The sequence below is a fragment of the Chiloscyllium plagiosum genome, chromosome 21 (genome assembly GCF_004010195.1).
Source record: "Chiloscyllium plagiosum isolate BGI_BamShark_2017 chromosome 21, ASM401019v2, whole genome shotgun sequence".
Lineage (NCBI taxonomy): Eukaryota > Metazoa > Chordata > Chondrichthyes > Orectolobiformes > Hemiscylliidae > Chiloscyllium > Chiloscyllium plagiosum.
In genome coordinates, this window is record NC_057730.1 from 57,238,461 (window position 1) to 57,264,348 (window position 25,888).

The 25,888-nt window shown below is 41.4% G+C and overlaps 1 protein-coding gene across 1 annotated transcript in view; it reads right to left on the minus strand.

The window, feature by feature from the left end:
• smg1 (SMG1 nonsense mediated mRNA decay associated PI3K related kinase) overlaps window positions 1-25,888 on the minus strand; it is a 170,869-nt gene that overhangs the window by 134,870 nt on the left and 10,111 nt on the right. The window contains exon 2 of the mRNA XM_043712155.1: window positions 2,009-2,172. Coding sequence (XP_043568090.1) covers window positions 2,009-2,172 — 164 coding nt within the window. The remainder of the gene's footprint in view (window positions 1-2,008; window positions 2,173-25,888) is intronic.

Genomic DNA, 25,888 nt, shown 5'->3' on the forward strand with positions numbered 1-25,888 from the left:
AGACACCGATATTTCAGCCATATTGTCAAGGGCTTTTGTCTGGCTGTGGTAGTGGTTCTGGCTGGTCCAGGGGGCCCCTGGGGGAGGAGTCCCATATAAATACGGGTTTTATTATGACTTGATGTTAATCCATTTTGAGTATGTACTTAATTATTTAATTATTACGTTATTTCTTACTAGTAATGCAAGATATCTTATTTTATGCTTTGGTTGTTTGTAGGATAGATTAGTTAGCCAAGTTTTTGTTTCTTTTTTTGTTGTGCTTTGGTTATTATTTGGTCCCTGTAAACTGATTATACAATTCATTAGGAAACTGCTATTCCAATGACAATCGAGAACTCATCTCTGTGTTCTCTCTCTCCAGGGCCCGGTATAAAGATGAAGGAGGTAAAACTATACTGTGTCTGAGTGTTTTGCTTCGACTGAGGGGCAGGAAATGGGACAACGGTAAGATCCCAGGAGATCCAGACCACAGTACACCTGCTGCTGCCCCAGGGAGCTGGCCAAGCATGCTGTGTCAGAGAGCACTAAGGCAGTGACCAAGTACACCAGCTCCAAGTGAAACACTGCATTGGACTGAAGATACAAATAAACACTATGAAATACTATGAAACAAAATTTGGCACAGGCCACAAAGGGAGACATTTGAGCTTTATTAACCAAGAAGCTTGGTCAATGGGGACCGATCAAGAAACAGGTTCACAAGTGGAATAGACAGGCAAAGGGGCACAAGTAGTGAATTCCAGACCTTCTAGCTGAGACAGCTGCAGTCATGGCCATCAACGAGGAAACAATTACAGTGCTCAAACAGCCAGAACTCGAGAGGGTGGGGGCGCGGAGGCCAAGTCTCTGGATACTTTCAAGAAAGAGTTGGATAGAGTTCTTAAGGATAGTGGAATCAAGGGTTATGGGATAAGGCAGGAACAGGATACTGATTGAGGCCATGATCATAATGAACGGTGGTGCTGGCTCGAAGGGTAGAATGGCCTACTCCTGCACCTATTGTCTATTGCCTTGTGTTTTACAGAAAAGCCACCACCCTTAACTACTCTGATCTAAAAGACTCCAGTCCCACATCAATCTAGCGATCATCACTTCAGAGGGAAGCGAATCAAGTCTCTCAGTTGGCATATTTCATCTAATGGATAATAATCAGAGGCCTGTAACACAATTGCTTTTTTAAAATAAATGAATAAACCTTGGGACTTCTAACATCAGTATTAGCGGCAGTATTATGTAAATGTGAAATTAGGAAATAGATAAACAAATTCTGTTTATTACTAAAAATAGAAATTTTGATGCAAAACTAGCTACACTCTGTCCTAGCATGAGCACTTTTCAAAAAAAACTAAACATGGAAAATGCACAAGAGCCATAAAGCAGTAGCCAAGCAGGTTTTAAGAAAAACTTCAATTATATGCAACCTTTCTCAATCACAGGACATTCCAAAGCACTTTACACCAAAAAACAATCCTTGAAGCATGTTACAATTGTGATGCAGTAATTTGCACATAGCAAGCTTCCAAAATCAGTAACGCAACAGCGACCAGATAGCCGGCCTTGTTGGTTAGGATTTACAGACACCATATCCCCATGCACTTCTTTCAGGTAATGCCATTGACTCTTAGACATTCTCTTGGGGAGCGTTATTTAATGTCTCATTGCAAAGACAGCACCCCCTCTGGATTTTGGCCTCGATTGTAATGCTCAGGTCCTGGAATAGACGTTGGACCACAACCTTCTGACTCAAGTGAATACCACCAATTGATCACAACTGCTTCTATCAAATATAACGCAGTGTTTCAACATTCAGAACCCGAAGGAGACTCAAACAATTTATTTGTTCATTACAGACCAAAATATGTGCTCACTTACTTAGTACCATGTGTTGGGAATAAAACACTCAACCAAAATCTATACAAGCAGCAAATATTGCATCATTAAGGAGTTTGATTTTCAATGTCAGGAAATTGGAGTTGAAAATAGTTGAGGCTTTAAGCTGTCTTACCCCCTTCTTCATTCTGAAACCCAGTGAGGATTCGAATATCATCGTGTCTATACCGAGACACACTGGCGGAACTGGCAGAATGCAATCCGTAAGAGGCAGAACTGCCCCGATCCCTGGCCAAAGGATACTTTAAACTGTCTTGGTCAGCTGTTGCACTGTCAATCCTACGAAGTGAAACATCATACAATGAAGTAAAAATATAATGGTAGCACAGTGTTTATAATATTTAACATACAATCAAGCAGCATGAATTCAAATCCCTCTTTGATAAACATAGCATAGAGGCTAACTACAAAATCCTGCACCTGTGAAAGCTGCAAGATCTTTGCTCTAAAAACACAACAATTCGGTTTCATTAACAGTCCTCATTGTAGAGACTACACATGTTACTGTCTGGTTTGAAAGACTGGAGTTCCAAACTGTGTTTGAACTATATTATTGCATGTGACACCCAAAAAAGGGATGATTGTGCAGCCTGCTCCAGGGCCACTAATTTGCATTTTGCTCCAATCTAAGTGCACAAATTGTTCACTTTCAACATTTTGTCAATTCCGATTAGGAGCCAGGACTTAAAACATCCCAGTCTCAATAAGAATGACACCCACCAGATTGGTCTCGTGTTGGATGCACTTTCAAAGGCTGCATCAATAAAGCTCTTAATACAAACCAGTTTTATAATTCCCTTGAAAAATTATCTAATATAATCTTTGAAAAATTAAATTTGTTCCATGGGAAAAGAATTCCTTCAAGAAAGATCAAGTTGTTAGCCATTTTGAAAATCAGATAGATCAGTCAAGACAAGACAGTCATATTCATGTGCACTCTAATTTCCCCTCTCCCATAGTCACCCAAGCAATCGGAGAGTCAACACTGCACCATCTCAATTTATAGAATAGCAACATCTGCCCCCAGGCCAGATGGCATTTAGTTTCAGGGAGGACACAATGTTTTAAGAAAATCCAAAAGGCCCCAGTGATAGGGGGTCACATTGACATTGGTATGACAGGGGAACTGGTGGCTGCACCTCATCCACCAAACTAGGTCAGAAATTCTCAAGAGTTTGCCTGGTCCAACAACAAAAGCAAAAGGAAAGAGACAAACAGCCTGTCTTGAGAACATGCCATTCTTCACAGTAAATCTTGTCCTCTCTGCCCAAAGATCTGTGGCTCCAGCACTAGCCCGAGTCACCAGAGAGGTGCTGACCATGAAACTGGCATCCACATTGAAGGAGGGGCAACAATGGCAGCTAATAGAAAACCAACTAATCACAACTGAGCAGATAAGAACCTGAGCTTTTCTCTATTCATCATTGGGTCAGCTTCACTCATTACCCATCTCAGAAACAGTAATTATAAAGCCCAGAAATTTACTGCAATCAACTAAAGAAATCTGGCATTCATCACCAAAGCTTTGCTGTTTGTGTACACTACTCCTCCTCCATAGATGAGAAAGCATCGAAGACTGAACTATAAACCCAGGGAAATATTAGAGGCTGGAATTTGATTGAGAGATAAGAGGCGGCTTGGGAAAAGGGATGCCCCTTGTATGATCTTCATTTCAGTAGGGAGTTATGAAAAACAAAAAGTAAATTTAAGGGAAGAAAAAATTTTGTAGGTCGTGTGGCAGCAACTAGTGAATGAAACATGCCTCAACACATTCATTCCAGTCCAAAAAACAAATAACTGCAGATGCTGGAAATCAAACAAAAAATGTAGTTGCTAGTTCTGATGAAGGGTCACTGGATTTGAAATATCAACTCTGCCTTCCCTTTACAGATGCTGCCAGACCTGCTAAGTCTGTTTCTGTATACTCATTCCAGTCCTTGCCTCTGTTTACTAAACATTGGTTGTTCAATCCTGCACTCCCACTCTCCTCCAACTAAGACTGTTCTTCAAGAACTACAAGGCGACCAAAGGAGGAAGAGGCAATACTGACCTAAAGGCACGAGGCCCAAAAAGGCCCAATGAAATTGTTGATGGTGTAACAAATTTCAACCTGGGAGTCTTTTGCAACCCACCAACACCACCACATTCTTTTAGAAATGATTTTCCAGGTCCACTGGGTCTCCATGCACCTCACAATCCCTCGTTCTTTTGTTAGCTGCAAAATCTGCTTCCATAACAGACTGACTGAACCCCTAATGCTAAGAAAAACAAATCCCTTGCTGTTCTCTCAGGAAAATGAACTTCCAATTCACATTAATCTCCATCTGCCAGATTCCAGATCATAGAACATAGAAAAATACAGCGCAGTACAGGCCCTTTGACCCTCGATGTTGCGCTGATCCAAGCCCACCTAACCTACACTAGCCCACTATCCTCCATATGCCTATCCAATGCCCGTTTAAATGCCCATAAAGAGGGAGAGTCCACCAATGCTACTGGCAGGGCATTCCATGAACTCATGACTCACTGAGTAAAGAATCTACCCCTAACATCTGTCCTATACCTACCACCCCTTAATTTAAAGCTGTGCCCCCTCGTAATAGCTGACTCCATACGTGGAAAAAGTTTTTCATGGTCAACCCTATCTATCTACCTCTGAGAATCTAAATGTTTTGAACTTTCACCTTGAAAGACATTCCAAGACAAATCACATCAATCCTGAGGACAACTGATGATAAAATTATGAAACATGATAAGTGCCAACTGAACAGTGCATGCAGCAACATGGTAATTTGAACAGGCAGCAAACAATGACTCCCACTTGTAATATTAGGAGATTGAAACAGAATATTAATTTCAGCTCTACCTATTTGTAAACATTTCCTGATCCACCTTATATATTTAAGGATCAATGAGCCTATTAAAATATATCATTCGCTCATTTCCTGTTGCGTTGTTTAGTTAAAACCTTCAGCTTCCTGTGCAGTCACTGTTTTAACTATGAATTGATCACGCAGTAATTAACTATTAGGCTGCTTGATGGCTTTGTAACAAGTAAACATCATGGCACAGCTTCTTGGAAGGATTTACCATGTTTCTTCTCATCCCGATAAATTGTGTCTTCAAGTCAATTGCTTATTTTCAGCAATGCTATTTAATTTTGCTATGCTTTTTTGCATATATTTTAATTTCAGGTCTGTTCATTTTCCTTAAAATTCAAAACTGAGTTATTGCTTACTTCTCTTTTAGACCTATCGCTAGTTTTTGCTCATGTTTGTTCCTCCAAAATCAGACGCACAAAAATGGTTGTTGAAACATTGGAAATGGCCAAGAGCCCTGAGTTAAAGGAGAGCAGATATCTCAGAGCTCTGTTAAATTTGAGATAATTATAAAGAAATAGGAAGTTCAGGGCCATGTACTAGCAAAACTAGCATGAGAATTTTCAACTCAAGACAAGTGGATGGAGGCTGGTACAATTACAACATTTAAAAGGCATCTGGATGGGTCTATGAATAGGAAGGGTTTAGAGGGATATGGGTCAAGTGCTGGCAAATGGGACTAGATTAGGTTGGGATATCTGATCAGCATGGACAGGTTGGACTGAAGGGTCTGTTTCCATGCTGTACATCTCTGACTATGATTCAATGATATGGCTCAACTGGTAGGCAATTTAGAAGAGTGAGCACGAGAGTGGCAGGGAAATAGGTCTTGCTGCAAGACAAGGCATGGTTCATAGGAATTCAGATAATCTCAAGCCTATGGAGGGTAGAAAGTATGAACCCAGCCAGGAGTGTGTTGAAATAATCATGCCCAGAGGTAACAAAGACATGGATAAGCTTCAGCAGCATGTCAGTCAAGTTGGGAAGTTGAGTAATGCAAACAAAGTGAATAGAGGTAATCTTACAAAAGGATGGCTGTGATGTCAGAAGCTCATCTCAGGATCATATGTAACACCAATCTTGTGGAGAGACAGGCTTATCAGATGGTAAGTCAGAAGGATAGCGTTGGCAGTTAGGGAATGGAATTTGGCAATGACTGAAAACAATAGCTCCAATGCTCCGAATATTTAATTGGAGAAAATTTCTGTGTATCCTGTACCAGACATCAGATAAGCAATCTGATAACTCAGCAACAATGGATTGCTAAGATTACAAATCAGACTGAATTCAATAACCAATTTTGGCACCCCACGACTTTATGATGGACTTGCCATGCATCACATTCACCCAGCCCACCTTAGGAATGCTGCAATGGGCAACCTGGTCAGCTCTCAACACACCCAGCTGCATCATTCTCAGTCATATCAGCATAAGCAACAATACTGTACCTGCACAGGCACACTAATGTGTGGGAAGCACCTATTTTGGTTCCCTATTCACCGTTTCCTTTTACTCAGCTACCTCCACCTCCTGCCCCAATTCCAGAAGGTACCCTACATGTTCAATCATCTTGTTGCAAAAAATCTCATGTATATATGCATGAGAAAGGAAAAAGCATAAAAGAAAGTTACAAAAATGTAAAAAGTGCCCACATGAAAAGGTCAACAGCCTGGTTTCATAATGAAGCTCAAATTTCTCTTCCCTTGGTAACCCAGATTATTTTACATGGTATTGCAAATGAATGGAACAATTGATCACCTGTGTGTTTGTGGCTGTTTCTTAAGAAAGAATTCAAAAATACAAGTGCATCTGACAAGCTTTCCAAATACATTAGCAAAGTGAAACTCCTTTCTTGCAACAGTGAGCTCAGAGTACTGATAGAATAGTGTGCATTTCCTGAAAACTTCCCGTCAAGCTTCAACCCAACTACTGCCTCCCCTTGAGCAATATGGACCAAAAGGGTAGTATGGTTAGTACACAAATCCTCACGGGACTAAACCCAAAAGCAGTCTTTTAATACAGCAACTAGAACACCTGCAAACTGAGTAACCTCAATCAGAAAATGAAACACTATTCTTATCTACAACCCAATGAGTATTTAAGCAAACTGTGAGAGGGCAAGGTTCAGAATAAACTGAATAATCAAGACTGAATTGCAAAAGGGCACACTTTGAATTCCAAGGTGTTGACAAAACTCTCAGAAATAGCAAATTGAAAGCATCAGAAGTGACAACGGTAAACCCAGTCCTGTCGACTCTGTCAAGTCTTCCTTACTAACGTTTGCGGGGGGTGGGAGGGGCATGTAATTGGGAGGCTGACAGTCATTCTCTTGAAATTATATTTTCCTGACAATGTCCCACATATCGCCCCTGCTGTCTTACCCCACCGGGAACACAAACCCACTAGAGGTGGTGGCACCCTAGCTGAGAGGCGTTCCGTAAGAGTCTACAACATTAGACCAGACTCCACTAACTCCTCAGCTAACAAATTAGTTGGCCATGTTGAACATCACTGGCAACATAACTAGCATTTATTAAACACAGTGAAGCAATCTGACATCCAATGGATCCAATCTAAGTGCGGCAGTACTGCCATGTTTATTCATGAATGGTGGTGAATGATGAAACAACTCACTGGAGGAGGAATCTCCAGAAATATTCCCAGTCTCAAGAACAGGAGCTTAGCACCGCAGTGCAAAAGAGAAGTGGATGGTCCATCTTGGCAAGCTCAAGGTCCCAGCATCATAGATACCAGTCTTCAGCCGATATGACTCACTCCACGTGATATCAAAAAGCACCTGAAGGTACTAGCTATTGTAAAGACCATGAGCCCTGACAATATTCCAGCAAGAGGACTGAAGACATTCTCCAGAATAGCCAAGTTGTTCCGATACAGCTACAACACTGGCATCCACCAAAAATATGGAAAAGTGGCCAAGTATGCCTGCAGGCAAATAGAATAGTTCCACTCAGGACAATTGCAACTTCAGTCTACTCTCAACATCAACAAAAAATGATTGAAGGTGACATTGATAGTGTTATCAAATGGCACTTATCCAACAATATGTTGCTCATTCACACTCAGTATGGGTTCCACCAAGGCTACTCAACTCCTGACTAACCTGACTGCAGTTCTAATCCAAACGTGGACAAAAATGTTGAACTCTAATGTTGAGCAAAGAACAACTGTCCTTAATATCAGCCTGCACTTGACAAAGTATGGCATCAAGGAGCCCTACAGTCAATGGTAATCAGGGGGAAATTCATTATTGATTGGAGTATAACTTAGCATAAAAGAAGATGGTTGTGGTTGGAAGTCAGTCATTTCAGCTCCAGGACATCTCTGCAGAGTTCTTCAGGATAGTGTGCTAGGCTCAACTATCTCAGCTATTTCATCAATGATCTTCCCTCTCTCATAAGGTCAGAAGTGGGGATTTTCACTGATGACTGCGCAATGTTGAGTACTATACAGGACTTCACAAACTGAAGTGATCTGTGCCTAAATCCAGCGAGACTCTGACATTTACGAAGCAAGTAATATTTGTGTAGACGAATGCTAAGCAATGACCATCTCCAACAAAAGGGACTTCCTGCCCCCCTTACATCTTTATGTAAAATGAGGTTACTTTACTGAATCCTTCAGTATCAAAATCCTGGGGGTTACTGTTTACCAGTAACTGAACAGTACCAGCCATATCAGTACTGCAGCTAAAAAACAGGTCAGAGGAGAGGGGTCCTGCAGCAAATACCTCACCTCCTGAGTCCTGAAAACCTGTCCACCCAGGTCCACGCAAGGTCCAAATCAGAAGTGCAATCGAATGCTCTTCCAAGTGCCTGGCTGGGCACCGTTCCAATAACACAAAGCTGAACACCACCCAGGATGAAACAGCCTGCTTAATTGGGATATCATTACAATATCAACAATTCACTCACTCCATCACAGATGCAGAGTTGCAGTTTTGATTAGATTCTTTACAGTGTGGAAACAGGCCCTACGGCCCAACAACTCCACACTGACCCTCCGAAGAGTAACCCACCCAGACCCATTTCCCTCTAACGAATGCACCGAACACTATGGGCAATTTGGCACAGCCAATTCACCTGACCTGCACATATTTGGACTGTGGGAGGAAACCGGAGCACCCAGAGGCTGGAGTCGAACCTGGGACCCTGATGCTGTGAGGCAGTGCTAACCACTGAGCCAACATGCTGCTCCACTGTGTACGTCATCTACAAGATACAGTGCAGCAATATACAAACCCATGATCTATCCCACCAAGATGGGCAGAAGCAGTAAGGACATGGGATCACACGATCAGCAAGTTCCTCTCCAAACCACACACCGACATTTATAAACTTACAGATGGACAAATAATTAGCATATGAAGTTACAGAGAAATCAAAGACAGTACATTTAGTTAAGAGAAGACAGAATTACAACAATAATACCAGAACGCAGTGGTTTACATATCAAGGTCTGACAAGCAAGGTGACATTTCTTTTGAGAAAATATCCAATCGGGTGACCTAATGGAGGACTGTAAATTATAAGGAATCCTGATAGATCGGATAGAGAATGTTTCCTCTCATGGGCAAGAGCAGTACTCGAGGTCATCACCATAAGTTCGCCACCAAGAAATGGAAAAGGGAAAATAAACATGTTTATTCAAAGAATGAAGAGAATATAGAACTTGCTATAATAGGGAGCGAATGAAATAAGGGAAAGCAAGTCAAGCAAAGGGGAGAAAGTAACAGCAGATTATGACGACAAATTTGGGGGAGGAAAGATGGAAATTCAAATGGTGCATCAACTCTAGTACAGACTGGTAGGGCTGAATAGCTCATTTCTTTGCCAGATGTCCAATGTAAAACAGAAGCCTGGACAATACGAAGACATTCTAAATGTCAGAAGATATCTAGCAAATTGAGTTCACTGCCATTTCTTCTGGATCAAAAATCAACTTTCAAAAGTACCAGCTAACATGAACTTTCCTGATCTGAAAACATCTCAGTTGATGACAAAAAAAAGGTATTGGCTTGAGCATGTTCTGAATGAAGGGGTTGGTCACAATTATTTTAGTGAACAAACTACATGGAACTTGCATGTGCAACATCTGTAACATTCTAAAATGAAATATCAGTTTAAAATGAGCAATCCTGGATAGAGGAGGGACAGGAATGGTTGTTGCAGGTTCCACAATTTAGATGTTTCAGTAAGAACAGAGAAAATGGTAAAAATGGTGGAGATGTGGCATTGTTGGTCAAGGACTGTATTACAGTTGCAGAAAGGATGTTTGGGGACTCGTCAACTGAGGTAGTATGGACTGAGGTTAGAAACAGGAAAGGAGACATCACCCCGTTGGGAGTTTTCTATAGGTCTCTGAATAGTTCCAGAGATGTAGAGGAAAGGATAGCAAAGATGATTCTCGATAGGAGTGAGAGAGGCAGGGCAGTTGTCATGGGGGACATCAACTTTCCAAATATTGACTGGGATAACTATAGTACGAGTAATATAGATGGGTCAGTTTTTGTCCAGTGTATGCAGGAGGGCTTCCTGACACAGTATGTAGACAGGCCAACAAGGAGCGAAGCCTCATTAGATTTGGTACTGGGTAATGAGCCCGGCCAGGTGTTAGACTTGGAAGTAGGTGAGCACTTTGGTGATAGTGATCACAATTCTGTTATGTTTACTTTAGTGATAGAAAGGGAAAGGTATATACCACTGGGCAAGAGTTACAGTTGGGGGAAAGGCAATTACAATGCAATTAGGCAAGAGTTTGGAAGCATAGGATGGGGAAGGAAACTGCAGGGGATGGGGACATTAGAAATGTGGAGCTTATTCAAGGAAAAGGTCCTGTATGTCCTAGATAAGTATGTACCTGTCAGGCAGGGAGGAAGCTGTAGAGCGTGGGAGCTGTGGTTTATGAAGGAAGTGGAATCTCTGGTCAAGAGGAAGAAGGCAGCTTATGTTAGGATGAGATGTATTGGCTCAGTTAGGGCACTTGAAGATTACAACGTAGCCAGGAAAGACCTAAAGAGAAAGCTCAGAAGAGCCAGGAGAAGACATGAGAAGGTGTTGGTGGATAGGATCAGGGTAAACCCGAAGGATTTTTATAGATACTTAAGGAATAAAAGAATGACGAGAGTAAGATTAGGACCAATCAAAGATAGTAGTGGGAAGTTGTGTGTGGAGTCAGAGGAGATAGGGGAAGCCCTAAATGAATATTTTTCGACAGTATTCACTCTAGAAAATGACAATGTTGCCGAGGGGAATACTGAGATACAGGCTACTAGACTAGGTGGGATTGAGGTTCACAAGGAGGAGGTATTGGAAATCCTGCAGAGTGTGAAAATAGATAAGTCCCCTGGGCCGGATGGGATTTATCCTAGGATCCTCTGGGAAGCCAGGGAGATTGCCGAGCCTTTGACATTGATCTTTAAATCGTCATTGTCTACAGGAATAGTGCCAGAAGACTGGAGGATAGCAAATGTGGTTCCCCTGTTCAAGAAGGGGAGTAGAGACAACTCCGGTAATTATAGACCAGTGAGCCTTACTTCAGTTGTGGGTAAAGTGTTGGAAAAGGTTATAAGAGATAGGATTTATAATCATCTAGAAAAGAATAATTTGATTAGGGATAGTCAGCACAGTTTTGTGAAGGATAGGTCGTGCCTCACAAACTTTATTGAGCTCTTTGAGAAAGTGACCAAACAGGTAGATGAGAATAAACCAGTTGATGTGGTGTATATGGATTTCAGCAAGGGGTTCGATAAGGTTCCCCACAGTAAGCTATTGCACAAAATGCGGAGGCATGGGATCGTGAGAGATATAGCAGTTTGGATCAGTAATTGGCTTGCTGAAAGAAGGGTGGTGGTTGATGGGTAACGTTCATCCTGGAGTCCAGTTACTTGTGGTGTACCGCAAGGGTCGGTGTTGGGTCCACTGCTGTTCATCATTTTTATAAACGACCTGGATGAGGGTGTAGAAGGGTGGGTTCGTAAATTCGCAGACGACACTAAGGTTTGTGGAGTTGTGGATAGTGACGAAGGATGTTGTAAGTTACAGAAAGACATAGATAAGCTGCAGAGCTGGGCTGAGAGGTGGCAAATGGAGTTTAATGCAGCCCAGTGTGAGTTGATTCACTTTGAAAGGAGTAACTGGAATGCAAAGTACTGGGCTAATGGTAAGATTCTTGGGAGTGCAGATGAGCAGAGAGATCTCAGTGTCCACGTACACAGATCCTTAAAAGTTGCCACCGAGGTTGACAGGGTTGTTAAGAAGTCATACAGTGTTTTAGCTTTTATTAATAGAGGGATCGAGTTCTGGAACCATGAGGTTATGCTGCAGCTGTACAAAACTCTGGTGCGGCCACACTTGGAGTATTGTGTACAGTTCTGGTCACCGCATTATAAGAAGGATGTGGAAGCTTTGGAAAGGGTGCAGAGGAGATTTACTAAGATGTTGCCTGGTATGGAGGGAAGGTCTTACGAGAAAAGGCTGAGGGACTTGAGGCTGTTTTCGTTGGAGAGAAGAAGGTTGAGAGGTGACTTATTAGGGACATATAAGATAATCAGAGGGTTGGATAGGGTGGACAGGGAGAGCCTTTTTCCAAGTATGGTGACGGTGAGCACAAGGGGGCAAAGCTTTAAATTGAGGGGTGATAGATATAGGACAGATGTCAGAGGTAGTTTCTTTACTCAGAGTAGTAAAGGTATGGAATGCTTTGCCTGCAACGGTAGTAGATTCGCCAACTTTAAGTACATTTAAGTCAACATTGGACAAGTATATGGATGTACATGGAATAGTGTAGGTTAGATGGGCTTCAGATTAGTATGACAGGTCGGCGCAACATCGAGGGCCGAAGGGCCTGTACTGCGCTGTAATGTTCTATGTTCTAATCCAACACAGATCAAAAATTCAATATTTAGTATAGTGTGGGTGGATAAGAAATTAATAAGCCAATTTATGACATTTTTCCATTTATCAGAGTTTCATGGAATCATTTGCTACGGCCAGATTTCTAAATCGGAACTCAAATTCTCAAAGTGCCATGGTGAGATTTGTTAAGATTATTATTCTAGTAACACAACCACTCTGCTAGCACAAACATGCTTTTGAATACTTCCTTTCCTCAACTCCCTTAAATTGGACATCAATAGAATTGCATTATCAAAATCATAACCTTTAAAAGGCACTAGCCAAGATAAATACGTTTGAAATCAGTTTTTAACCCAATTATTTGCAATGGACTCCTTCGTTTAAAACTCTATTTTGCATCCAAAACAGTTAATTTCCTTCCAAACTGGGGTTTAAAGAAATCCTAAAATTTTCCATGGTTTTCATATCAAAGATCACATTTGGAAAGCAGCAAATGCAACACATTCTACAGGCATCATTTCAGGGTCATGTGTGCAGTGAGAACCTCTAAATCTAATTTTCAACAGGAGCAAGAACTGAGGCTGTCCAATTCCCTTTAAATGGATCATCACAAGAGACTTAAACTTTTACACTCTAATACTAATAACTGGCACTGTTTAGGATTGGACAAAGGACAGCGCACTGAGAGCTACCCAACCGAGAGCAGGACTTATACACTTCAAGGTAAGGTCCTGGGGAATGTTGCTGAACAAAGAGACCTTGGAGTGCAGGTTCATAGATCCTTGAAAGTGAAGTCGCAGGTAGATAGGATAGTGAAGACGGCATTTGGTATGCTTTCCTTTATTGGTCAAAGTGTTGAGTACAGGAGTTGGGAGGTCATGTTGCAGCTATGCAGGACATTGGTTAGGCCACTTTTGGAATAGTGTGCACAATTCTGGTCTCCCTCCTATTGGAAGGATGTTGTGAAACGTGTAAATCTTTTCTGAACCCTGTTGTGGTTCTGTTCGCCGAGCTGGAAGTTTTTGTTGCAAACGTTTCGTCCCCTGTCTAGGTGACATCCTCAGTGCTTGGGAGCCTCCTGTGAAGCGCTTCTGTGGTGTTTCCTCCAGTATTTATAGTGGCCTGTCCCTGCCGCTTCCGGTTGTCAGCTTCAGCTGTCCGCTGTAGTGGCCGGTAAATTGGTCCAGGTCGATGTGTTTGTTGATGGAGTTTGTGGATGAGTGCCATGCTTCTACCAAATAATGTTTCAAGAGTCGCTACCGATTTCTGCAATTCCATAAGTCAGCTTGCAGATCTGATTCTGCAGCAATATCTTTTTAAACAGCGAGTCCTTCATTTAGGAGAAGCCCTCTTCATCTTGAAGAAATTCATCAGATCAATCTGTTATGGAGTCTCTTTACACTGAGGTGATACTGTCTCATCACACTGAGTCTTTGGAGATCTTTGATTGTCCTTAATTCCAATTTTCCTGAATCTGGTGCAGAGTAGACATAAGAGAAATGTTAATAATTAAAATGTGAATGGTACATGATAGTGGTTTATAAGGATACAGTGAAAGACTTGGAGTATGATGCGGAACAATGATTAAGGTCCGTTGTTAACCAGCCATATTAGAATGAGTATCGATGCAGCATGGTTTGAGGAATGCTCTCACCTACGTAACTCTATACATATTGGGCATAGTTAATAAAAGGTTCCAGTTCACTCGTATGCAGACAGATACACCACTCTCTGTACAATCTTAACACAACCTCACAACACAGCTGGTCTCAGGGTGATGGTAACTCACTAGAGATCAGGCTGAAGTGAAGCTTTTATCCTCACAAATGTATAGAGGTGATGTTTTTTTCAGATAGCATGCTGTTGGATCCAATTCAGGGGAAAGAAAGAAAAGTATCACTAAGCACAGCTTTCCTCCTTGCACATGCCAGTTCACTGCTTCTAATTGCTCATCAATCATTCCTGTCAAATTGCAAAGAAATCTCGAACTACCAAAAGAAACATGCTTTATGGACTTGCAAAACACTGTGCAAAAAAATACAAACAACCTTCGTGCCCAGAACAGAGGGCAGGTATGATATTGAGGTAGCCAGCTTTAATGGAACCAGTTTGCCTAAGTGTGGTTTTTTGAGGAAGTAGACTCAGGCGACACATTCTACTAGAATGGCAACTCCAAAGACCAGATTTGACTGCGAGGTGCGGGCTTTGCCATTCAAACTTTAGTGGCCATGCAAACCCAACGTGCATCTCAAGGTCCTAATGATGGTCTGATACTTGTAGACAGTCATTTGGAAGCCAGTGTTCAACATTTAGCAGCATCATGGATCAACAATGTCATAGAAAGGCAAAGTCAAAGAACAATCTACAACAATTCAAAAGTGGCCACATCTCTACTTTCTTTAAAGTGAATTTCTTTAACCAGTCCTTCAGTTACCTACGTGCCAAATGGTGAGCAACAATTTTTTTTCTTTATGTGTAGCACATAAGGACATTTTTCTGTATTAAGGACTTCAATGCAGGTATTTAGCAGTCCGAGTAAATATAAATACATATAAGCAGATACATGCAAAGAGAAATTTCAACCTTTTTGTATGTAGAATAAAGATTAGATAATGAGGTCAAATGTTCCATAATGCAGTGTAAATGGTCAATTCAATTCTGAATGGACTAAACTTAAAAAAAAAATGTTTATTACTTAATTTTTTTGCTTGTTTGTTGTTTCTGAATGTTGAATGTGTTCTGTAAATTGCCCCCCCTATTTAACATCAGAATTCTGGTCAACCTGAGACTAATGAATGAACTAGAATATAAATGGAGTCATAGAGTCATACAACATGAAGACAGACCCTTCGGTCCAACTAGTCTATGCTGAACATAATCCCAAACTAAATTTGTTCCAGCTGCCTGGTCCTGGCCCATAGCCCTCCAAACCTTTCTTATTTATGTACTTATTCAAGTGTCTTGTAAATATTGTAACTGTATCCACATCTACCACTTCTTCAGGAAGTTCATTCCACATGTGAACCCTCTGCATAAAAACTTTGCCCCTCATGTGTTTTTTCAAATCTCTCCTCTCACCTTAAATATATGTTCCCAAATCTGAAATCTCCCATCCTAGGGCAAAGACAATTACCACAACTCTATCTATACCTCCCTCTATTTTATAAACTTTTATCAGGTTGCCTCTCAACCTTCCACACTCTAGTGGAAAAATTTCCCAGGCTTTCTTTGTAACTCAAACCTTCCATACCCAGTAACAGCCTGGTAAATCTCTTCTGAACCCTCTCCAGCTTGATAATATCCTTCCTATAACTGCGCGACCAGAACTGGACACAGTATTCCAGGACGATGTCTCACCAATGTTCTGTAAAACTTCAACATGATTTCCCAACTCCTATACTCAGAGCACTGAGCAATGAAGGCAAGTGCGCCAAATGCCCTTTTAGTCACCCTGTCTATATGTGATGCAAACTTTAAACAATTGTGTACCTGCACGTCTAGGTCCCTCTGTTCTACAACACTACCAAGACCCTACCATTAATTGTATAACCCCAACCCTTGTATGCTGTGCCAAAATGCAATACCTCGCTTCTCTAGATTGAATTCCATCTGCCATTTTTCAGCCCATGACCCATTTGTTCAAGATCCCTTTGTATTTTAGTAAACCTTCAACTAGCCACGAAACGACACGACCAGCTATCCTTAGTAGCCACACATGCAGACGACAAGCAACATGAATTTGACTGGGACAACACTACCATTATAGGGCAAGCGAAACAAAGAACAGCCAGGGAATTCCTAGAAGCATGGCACTCATCCACAAACTCCATCAACAAACCCATCGACAAACCCATCGACCTGGACCCAATATACCAGCCACTACAGCAGACAGCTGAAACTGACAACCGGAAGCGGCAGACAGGCCACTATAAATGCTGGAGGAAACACCACAGAAGCGCTTCACAGGAGGCTCCCAAGCACTGAGGATGTCACCTAGACAGGGGACGAAACGTTTGCAACAAAAACTTCCAGCTCGGCGAACAGAACCACAGCAACGAGCACCCGAGCTACAAATCTTCTCACAAACTTTTCTGAACCCTTTCAAGGATGTTCCCAGGGTTGAAGGATTTGAGCTACAAGGAAAGTCTGAATAGATTAGATTAGATTACTTACAGTGTTGAAACAGGACCTTCGGCCCAACAAGTCCACACCGACCCTCCGAAGAGTAACCCACCCAGATCCAGACTAATGCACCTAACACTATGGGCAATTTAACATGGCCAATTCACCTGACCTTTGGACTCTTTGGACTGTGGGAGGAAACCGGAGCACCCGGAGGAAACCCAAGCAGACATGGGGAGAATGTGCAAACTCCACACAGACAGTTGCCCAAGGCTGGAATCGAACCTGGGTCCCTGGTGCTGAGGCAGCAGTGCTAACCACTGAGCCACTGTGCCACCTTCTGAGGCTATTTTCCCTGGTGTGTTGAATGCTAAGGGACAACCTTGTAAAGGTTTATAAAATCATGAGAGAGCATGGATAGGATAAATAGACAAGGTCTTTTCCCTGGGGTGGGGGAGTCTAGAACTGGAGGGCATAGCTTTAGGGTGAGGGGGGAAAGATTTAAAAGAGACCTAAGGGACAGCTTTTTCACTCAGAGGGTGGTGTGTGTATGGAATGAGCTGCCAGAGGAAGTGGTGGAGGCTGGTACAATTACAATATTCAAGAGGCATTTGGATGGGTATATGAATAGGAAGGGTTTGGAGGGATATGGGCCAAGTGCTGGCAAATGGGACCAGATTAGGTTAGGCTATCTGGTCAGCATGGATGAGTTGGACCAAAGGGTCTGTTTCAGAGATGTACATCTCTATGACTCTATAATCGATGGTCCCTGAAGTCATCAATTGAAGGCCAAGTCAGGTCACTCACTAAGGTATTGTTTACTACAGCAAAGTTGCAACTGCTCCCCAACACATCTTGTGTTGTTCAAGACTATCAACACAGTGGAAGGTAAGCCTCAATAATCACATTTTTGGTTTTAAAAAATACACTGAGCTCAAATAAAAGTAAAAACTCTGTAAAGATGTGCTCATAAACTTGGCAAACAACTACAGGTTGTCATTATGCTTAACTTGATGCATCTTAAATCCTTTGCTAAAACTTCCTTAAGGGAAAAAATGTGATGTTCAAAATAAAAAAATAATTTTCAACATGTAAGAGTATGTTATGACACCCACAGCACAAGTAGGACTTGAATAGTCATTCTGGCTGAAGAGTAGGATCACTAACTACCATTACACCACAAGACTGCCAAAAATATTCAAATTTAAAAAACACACCAGTCAAATTCTTCTACTCTTCAATTTTCGTTCCACTATTTTTCAAATTACAAAACTGTAGACGTCTAGCTTCCAAATTGAATAAGATACTAGCAAACAGATTGCAGTAGTCCAAGGCAGCAGTTCATCATCTTCTCAACAACAACTGGGGATAGGCAATAAAAAGGTGGCCTAGCCAGCAACACTCAGCCAATTGATGATAAAAACAACTACCAACTGCCAGAAACACTATTTGCTCAAAACCCATATGCTCTCCATGAACAACAGGTCATATTCAACTTTGTTAAAATCACTTAATTATCAGGATTGTTAACTTTACCATTCATGTTCACTGACACCCGTGACTGGTCACTGCCATTACAGTACACTAACAAGAATCCAGTAATCTCCAGCGAAAAAGAAGTTATGGTAATCACTTATTTCACAACTCAATTTTGTTACTTAAAGAAATGCATAAAGATAACTTTTTTTGTCTTGTCTTAATGTCACATCATTATTTTGCTTGCATTCTTAATGTTCAGCTTCTTGTTTTCAAAAACATTACAAGTCTAATAGTTGCCATGGAGATGGATTCATTCTATGTTCATACATTCTAGATAACATCCATTCAGAGCATTCCACGACAATGTTAAAAAAAACATTCCTGGGCAATTGAAATTTCTTAGGAGAGTCAGTAGTGCTTTGTTGTTGTTTCCTTAAAATGGAAGTTTCCCAACATAAGCCAAAATCAACTTGTAAATAAACAATCTTCATAGAGATCTATTACAATAGAAGAAAAATCAATGCTAAATAAGCTCAGCATTTTGAACCAGAATATGTTTTTAAGAATCTATTCAAATGTTAAAATTATCAGGCTCCACCAGAAAACAATCATCAAATTCCAAATTGATAATCTTAGTTAACTGAATTTGATCTAAATAATTGCGTGCTCCATTCCAAAAGTTAAAACCAGCAAAATGTGAACAGGATATGGTGGCTATTTATATTTGTCGATATTTGTGATACATCAGGTATTGAAGCAGTCCTCATCCTGGACAATATCCAGACCTTGGGCTGTCAGAGTGGCAAGTAACATTTTGTGGTGCACAAATGTCAAGCAATGACCATCTCCAAGAGACAATCTAACTACCACTCCCTAGACATCTAGTGGGGATTTAACCCCAATATCAGCATCCTGGGAGTTACCATTAACCAGAAACTCTAACTGGATTTGCCAGATTAGATACAATGGCTACAAGAGCAGGTCAGAGGCTAGGAGTATTGCAGCAAGTAACTCACCAGCTGACTCCCCAAAACCTGTTCACGGCGGCATGGTGGCACAGTGGTTAGCACTGCTGCCTCACAGCGCCAGAGACCTGGGTTCAATTCCCGCCACAGGTGACTGACTGTGTGGAGTTTGCACGTTCTCCCCGTGTCTGCGTGGGTTTCCTCCGGGTGTTCCGGTTTCCTCCCACAGTCCAAAGATGTGCAGGTCAGGTGAATTGGCCATGCTAAATTGCCCGTAGTGTTAGGTAAGGGGTAAATGTAGGGGTATGGGTGGGTTGCGCTTCGGCGGGGCGGTGTGGACTGGTTGGGCTGAAGGGCCTGTTTCCACACTGTGTAATCTAATCTAATCTATAATACATGAGTCAGGAGTGAAATGGAATACTCCCCATTTGCCTGGATTAGTGCAGTTCTAACAACACAAACTTGACACCATCCAGAACAAAGCCAACTTGATTGGCACCCCATCCACCCCCTTTACCACCAGTGCTCAGTAGTAGTTTGTATCTCTGCAAGATGCACTGCAGAGATTTGCCAAATATCCTTAGACAGTACCTTGCAAACCCATGACCACTTTCATCTGGAAGGACAATGAGGCAGCTATATGGGATCATCGCCATCTGCAAGTTCCTCCCCAAGCCATTCTTTCACTGTCACTGGGTCAAAATCCTAGAATTCCTTCCCAACCGCATTGTGAACACCTATGGCTTGTGAACTGCAGTGGTTCAGGGAGGCAGCTCTCCACCACCTTCTCCAGGAGCAACTAGGCATGGGCAATAAATGCTAACCCAGCTCGCAACACCCATGTCTAATGAGTGAATAGAAAATGTTAGTGACTTGGGTGTGAGGATGGAAGATGCTATAGCCAAATTTGTACAGCATGGAACAGACCCTTCGGTCCAACCCATCCATGCCGACCAGATATCCCAACCCAATCTAGTCCCACCTGCCAGCACCCGGCCCATATCCCTCCAAACCATTCCTATTCATATACCCATCCAAATGCCTCTCAAATGTTGCAATTGTACCAGCCTCCACCACTTCCTCTGGCAGCCCATTCCATACACGTGCCACCCTCTGGAAAAATTGGTCTCTTTTATATCTTTCCCCTCTTACCCTAAACCAATGCCCTCTAATTCTGGACTCCCTGACCCCAGGGAAAAGACTTTGTCTGTTTATCCTATCCATAATTCCCATTATCTAAACTGCTTGTTTTATCTTCAAAGAAGTCTACCAGATTAGTCAAACATGACTTAGCCTTCACAACATATGCTGACTCTGATGGATTGCATTTTGACTTTCCCAATGCGCTCTTATTACTTCCTTAATTGAAGTGAGTCCAATATGACACCTTTTTCAGAATAGTCAGAAGAGCTAAAGAAACTTTCACTCTTTCTCCACACATGCTGCCAAACCTACCAATGTTTGCATGATCTGCAGCATTTTATTTTTTTTCTTGCAAGCAGCTTGAAAGCTTTCAGGTCTAAGCAGCTCTATTAATGAGCACCCAACCCTCCACCTTCAACATTTATTCCTTACACCATTAACACACAGTAACAGCAGCCTATATTCTATGCAAGGTGCATTTCAGCAACTTAAGTCTCCTTCAACAACACCTTCCAAACTTCTAAACTAAACCATCTAGAGGAACAGGTGCAGCAGACACATGGGTACCTCACCACCTGCAAGTTTTTCTACAAGCCATACCATTGTGACTTGGAACCAAATTAATATGCTTTAACCATCAATAGGTCAAAATCCAGGAACTCCCCTACCTAACAGCACTGTGGCAGTACCTGCAACGGTTCAAAAGACAGCTCATCACCACTTTCTCAATGATAATTAAGGATGGACAATAAATATGCGCTTTCTGCAGAAAGAAAAGAAATTGGATAAATATTTTCGACTAAAGTTAACTTCGCACATGAAAAAGTAAAGGAAACTACATTCTGTACTGAAGATCTTTATGAAACATTCAAGGATTAATATAAAATTTACTCTAATATCTGTGGCACACATGTCCAGCGGTCTATTAATAACCTTAGATCATGAAGAACCTTGCCTAAAATTCCAGAGAAATATCAGCTTAATTGCAAACTAATTTCACAAGTTTGTTATTTGATCTTAACTTAATATACTCTTGAAAAGTTCGCTAACCACTGATGTGCTGGAAAGATCACTGCTGAGCTATATTTTTAAACGAACATTACCATGCATCAAGTGTATAATAAGTTTAATCCTCAGTACTACAACCTGGAATTGACTTCCCCATGACCTTCACAAGAATTTGCAAATGCATACCTCAAATATAAAAACCAAACCACTTGCAGGGTCTGTGGACATAAAACACTTGAGCTATCTTGATTCTGAAGTGACAAACCTGCAACTGAATTTGAATAATTTCAGCTCATCATTAATATAATAGTGGCTTAGCAACGAACAGGTGCAAATTATTTGACACATGATTAGAAAGTTTGGATAAATAATGGAGTTGAAACAATCATCCAATTGTGAAATATTAGTCAGTGACACCACTTCTGTTGATTTTAAAATAATCTTTCCTTCCAGGAACAAACTATGCAGAATTGTTCAATTTTTTTTAAAAATCAGTATTTTGCATTACTCTGCCATTCTGAAAAATAGAATATTTCATTAGAATAACTGGTGCTAACCAGAACTAGAAAGGAGAAGTGCTGATGTTTGCTCTGCCTTTAAGTAATTAATGCCCACTATTGTTTAACATGGCTGTGGTCTTTCACCTGGGTTGCTCGTGACTATTTGCCATATTGAGGAAAACAAATCCAATGGTCAGCATTAAAATCCCATTGAAATACAAGAGCTATGGTGAACAAAAGGCTCAAAGGCTGGGTGAGCAAAGATCAAAATCTGTTTTGCTTCTGAATAGATCTAATTACAAGCAAATAGAAAGATGATCAAATGTTCTTTAAAAGTAAATATCTCAAGTTTTAGAACTGTCAAATTTCAAGAATGCATACCAAAGGTAAAACAAATTCACACAGTAGAACACAAGATAAGCAAATTTCAAAACTACACCTGTGCATATTCTTTATGCTTTTTCTGCAATATCACAACCACATCTCATGTATAAGCATGAATATTTTAATTTTAAAAAATAGAAAATCAAAGAACAAGAAAGCTTCAATGAACAAAAAAAAGAATTTGCTGGTAAAGCTCAGCAGGTCTGGCAGCATCTGTGAAGAGAAGTTAACGCTTCGGGTCGGGTGACCTTTCCTCAGAACCAAAGGCCAACTCTGATTTCTCTTCACAGATACTACCTCACCTGCTGAGCTTTTCCAGTAACTTGTTTTGATTTCTGATTTACAGTATCCACAGTTCTTTCAGCTTTTACAAAGTTTCAATGAAATTGTCTTATATCCACCACAACCAAACATAATTAATAATCTAAACTGAACCATGCCTCCGCTGCCAGCTGGAGATGAAGGACATATTTAATGGTCCTTGGTTGGAGAAGGAATTAGGAGGTAGTGAGGACTGTAGATGCTGGAGAGTCAGAGTCAATAAAGCATGGCGCTGAGAAAAGCGCAGCAGGTCAGGCAGCATCTGAGCAGCGAGAGAGTCCACAATTCGGGCATAACCCTTCATCAGGACATTCACAGCCTGGGCTTCTGTGCTTTTCCAGTGCCGCACTTTATAGAATTGGAAAAGAAATTGACAGCAGCTTGGGATCAGACTGCAAGAAAATAGCAAGAACAATTCTTTGTTTTTCAATTGACTTTATTTTTAAGCAACAAACAATACACTTTTATTGAGACTGTCCATAACCGCCTCTAAACTGGAATTCTGTAGCTGCACTAGCTCCAGCTTTTATGCCGACACCTAGGAGAGCAGCCCATCTCAAAGTGTATCCATCAGCTTCACTGCAAAAATGGTCCTCACTAGACCTTTAGTCCTTTGCCTAGTAGTCTCAGGACAAGGCTGCCAACATAGCAGGAACACTTTCAGGAGGAAGGTAGTCATGCAGACATTGGATGTCCTTGTTTGTCAAGTACCAGGAGAAGATACATCAAACAAACTGAAACTGAGATTATGTTAAGGAGCAAAAACTGCATGACATTCATTATATGCAAGTTAGGACCATTTTTGTCTGCCAGTTTTGGGTGTTTTGGTGCATTCACATCCTTCTTAGCATCATTACTCCCTCGAAGAGCAGCTCACAGATAGCAATATGATTCTTCTTGGGAACCAGCACCTTAAGCTCGAATAATGGGGTTGAGTCCACCTTGGAGCAGTGAAGGGACCCATAACCCTAACACTCCTACAATAAAGCCAACATAACCATAATAGTGACCACAGCAATGGGAGACCAAGGATGTGGCACATTGATAATATTACATAGATCAGGCTCATTATTTTCAGCACAATATCCCACATTTATGTAACATCCTTAACTGACAAACACAAATTCTGAATTTTTGCCAAAGGGGGGAACAACCGAAAACTTGGCCAAAAAGATGGACTTTATGAAAGGCATTGAAGAAAGGGATGTGTAGAGACAAGAACTAATTCTACGGTGTGAAGTTGGGTAACTTGGTACAAAGCACAGTTGCTAACAATTACATGTAAAAGGATGGAGGCAAAGGAGCAGTGAATTATCAAGGTGCAGTTCTGAAGCAGAGTCGAAAAGCATGGTGCTCGAAAAACACAGCAGGTCAGGCAGCATCCGAGGGACAGGACAGTCGACTTTACAGACATAAGCCCTCCATCAGGAATGAAAGGCTTATGCCCGAAACGTCGACTCTCCTGATCCTTGGATCCTTCCTGACCTGCTGTACGTTTCCAGCAACACATCTTTTAACTCTGACTCTCCAGCATCTGCAGTCCTCACTTTCTCAGTTTTGAAGCAGATCAGAGATAGCAAGGAAAGTGCATTGAGGGAAAAACCAAGAGTTAGATCTTTCAAATTTGGAGGATTGAGGTAGAAAAGCCCACACAAGTCTGTTCTCATCCAATCTGGTCTGAATTAATACCTGAGACTTAATGGAATAAGGGAACAAATGATGGATATATTCGTTAATTGGGACTGAAGTGGTTGTATAAATATGGGAAGCTAGTCATCAGTGGAATGCGAACACTGAAGTAACCTTGCACATAAAAGTGTGGACTTGATTCTGTTTAAATATAATTAGCTATTGCAGTATAATAACAGCAAGCACAGAACTGATCAAGTACAACCTGATGGGTGACAAAACAATTACAAATTATGGAGGGCAGATAAAGAGAAGCCAAATGAGGGCAACATAAGAATCACAGAAACAAATTACTACAGATGCTGGAATCTGTAGTGAAAAGAACAAATGCTGGAGATCACAGCGGGTCAGGCAGAACTCTGAAGAAGGATACCTAGATAAGAATTGCAGAGTCTAGAGGTCACAAAGGCTGAACAAATGTTTCAACAACTAATGGTTGGCAGGGGCAGATATTAATAATGAAAAAGGTGGAGGTATGGTGTCTGTATCATGGAAGCATTGGGCATGGGGTTCAATCCCACCACTACGGAAGATGGAATCTAAAATGAATAAATCATATACAGGTATATAGAATGTAAAGCTAGTCTCTATGATCAACTCTCATTTTAAAAAAAATCTAGTTCACCACCATGCTTATGGAAGGAAATCTACCACTCTTACTACATGACACAGGACCCACAGCAACTTGGTAATGCAACAGAGATCTAAAACAACCAAGTAATCCTTTCAATAACAATTTGGAATGGGCAACAATTACCAACCTTGCCAGCAAATTCAACATTCTATTAAATCGTTCTTTTTAAAAAAAACAAAAATGACTGGGAACAGTCTGATGTAAACAGAGAAAATAGTAGATGAGTAAAGTCAGCAGTAAGGATGTGGAATTTGGGATGGGAACCAAGATTAGTGGCATCAGTCAATCTACCAACATTCCAGAAACAATGAAGACTTGCATTCCAGAACTTGCTGCTCTCCTAGCCCAGCTGTACCTGTACAGCTACTACACTGGCATCAACCTGACAAGGTAGAAAATTGCTCTTGTATGTCCTTCACATAAGGCTCAGAATACATTACGTTCCATCAGTAACCATCTCAATCATCAGTAAATCATCAGTGATGGAAGGTGTCATCAAGCAGCACCTGCCCAGGAACTCCCAGTTTAGGTTCTGCCAGGGCCCTTCAGCTCCTGACCCCATTCCAGCCTTGGTTCAAACATGGACAAAAGAGCTGAATTCCAGAGGGGAGGGGAGAGCAACAGCCCTTCAAGGCTGCATTCAATCAAGTGTGGCATTAAGGAGCCCAACAAAACTGTAATCAATGGGAATCTGGGGTGGGGGGGGTTAAAACTTTCTGCTGGTTGCAGTCATACCTGGTACGTGGGAAGATGGTTGTGGTCATTGAAAGTCAGTCATGTCAACTCCAGGACCTTTCTGCAGATGTTCCACAGAGTAGTGTCCGAGGCCCAATCATCTTTAGCTGCTTCATCAATCAGCTTCCCTCGAAAAGGTCAGACGTATAGATGTTTGCCAATGAATGCAGAAAATGTTCAGCACCATTTTTGACTCCTCAGAGAGTGAAGCAATCAAATGCAACAAGACCAAGACAAGATCCAGATGGAAAGGAGACAAGCA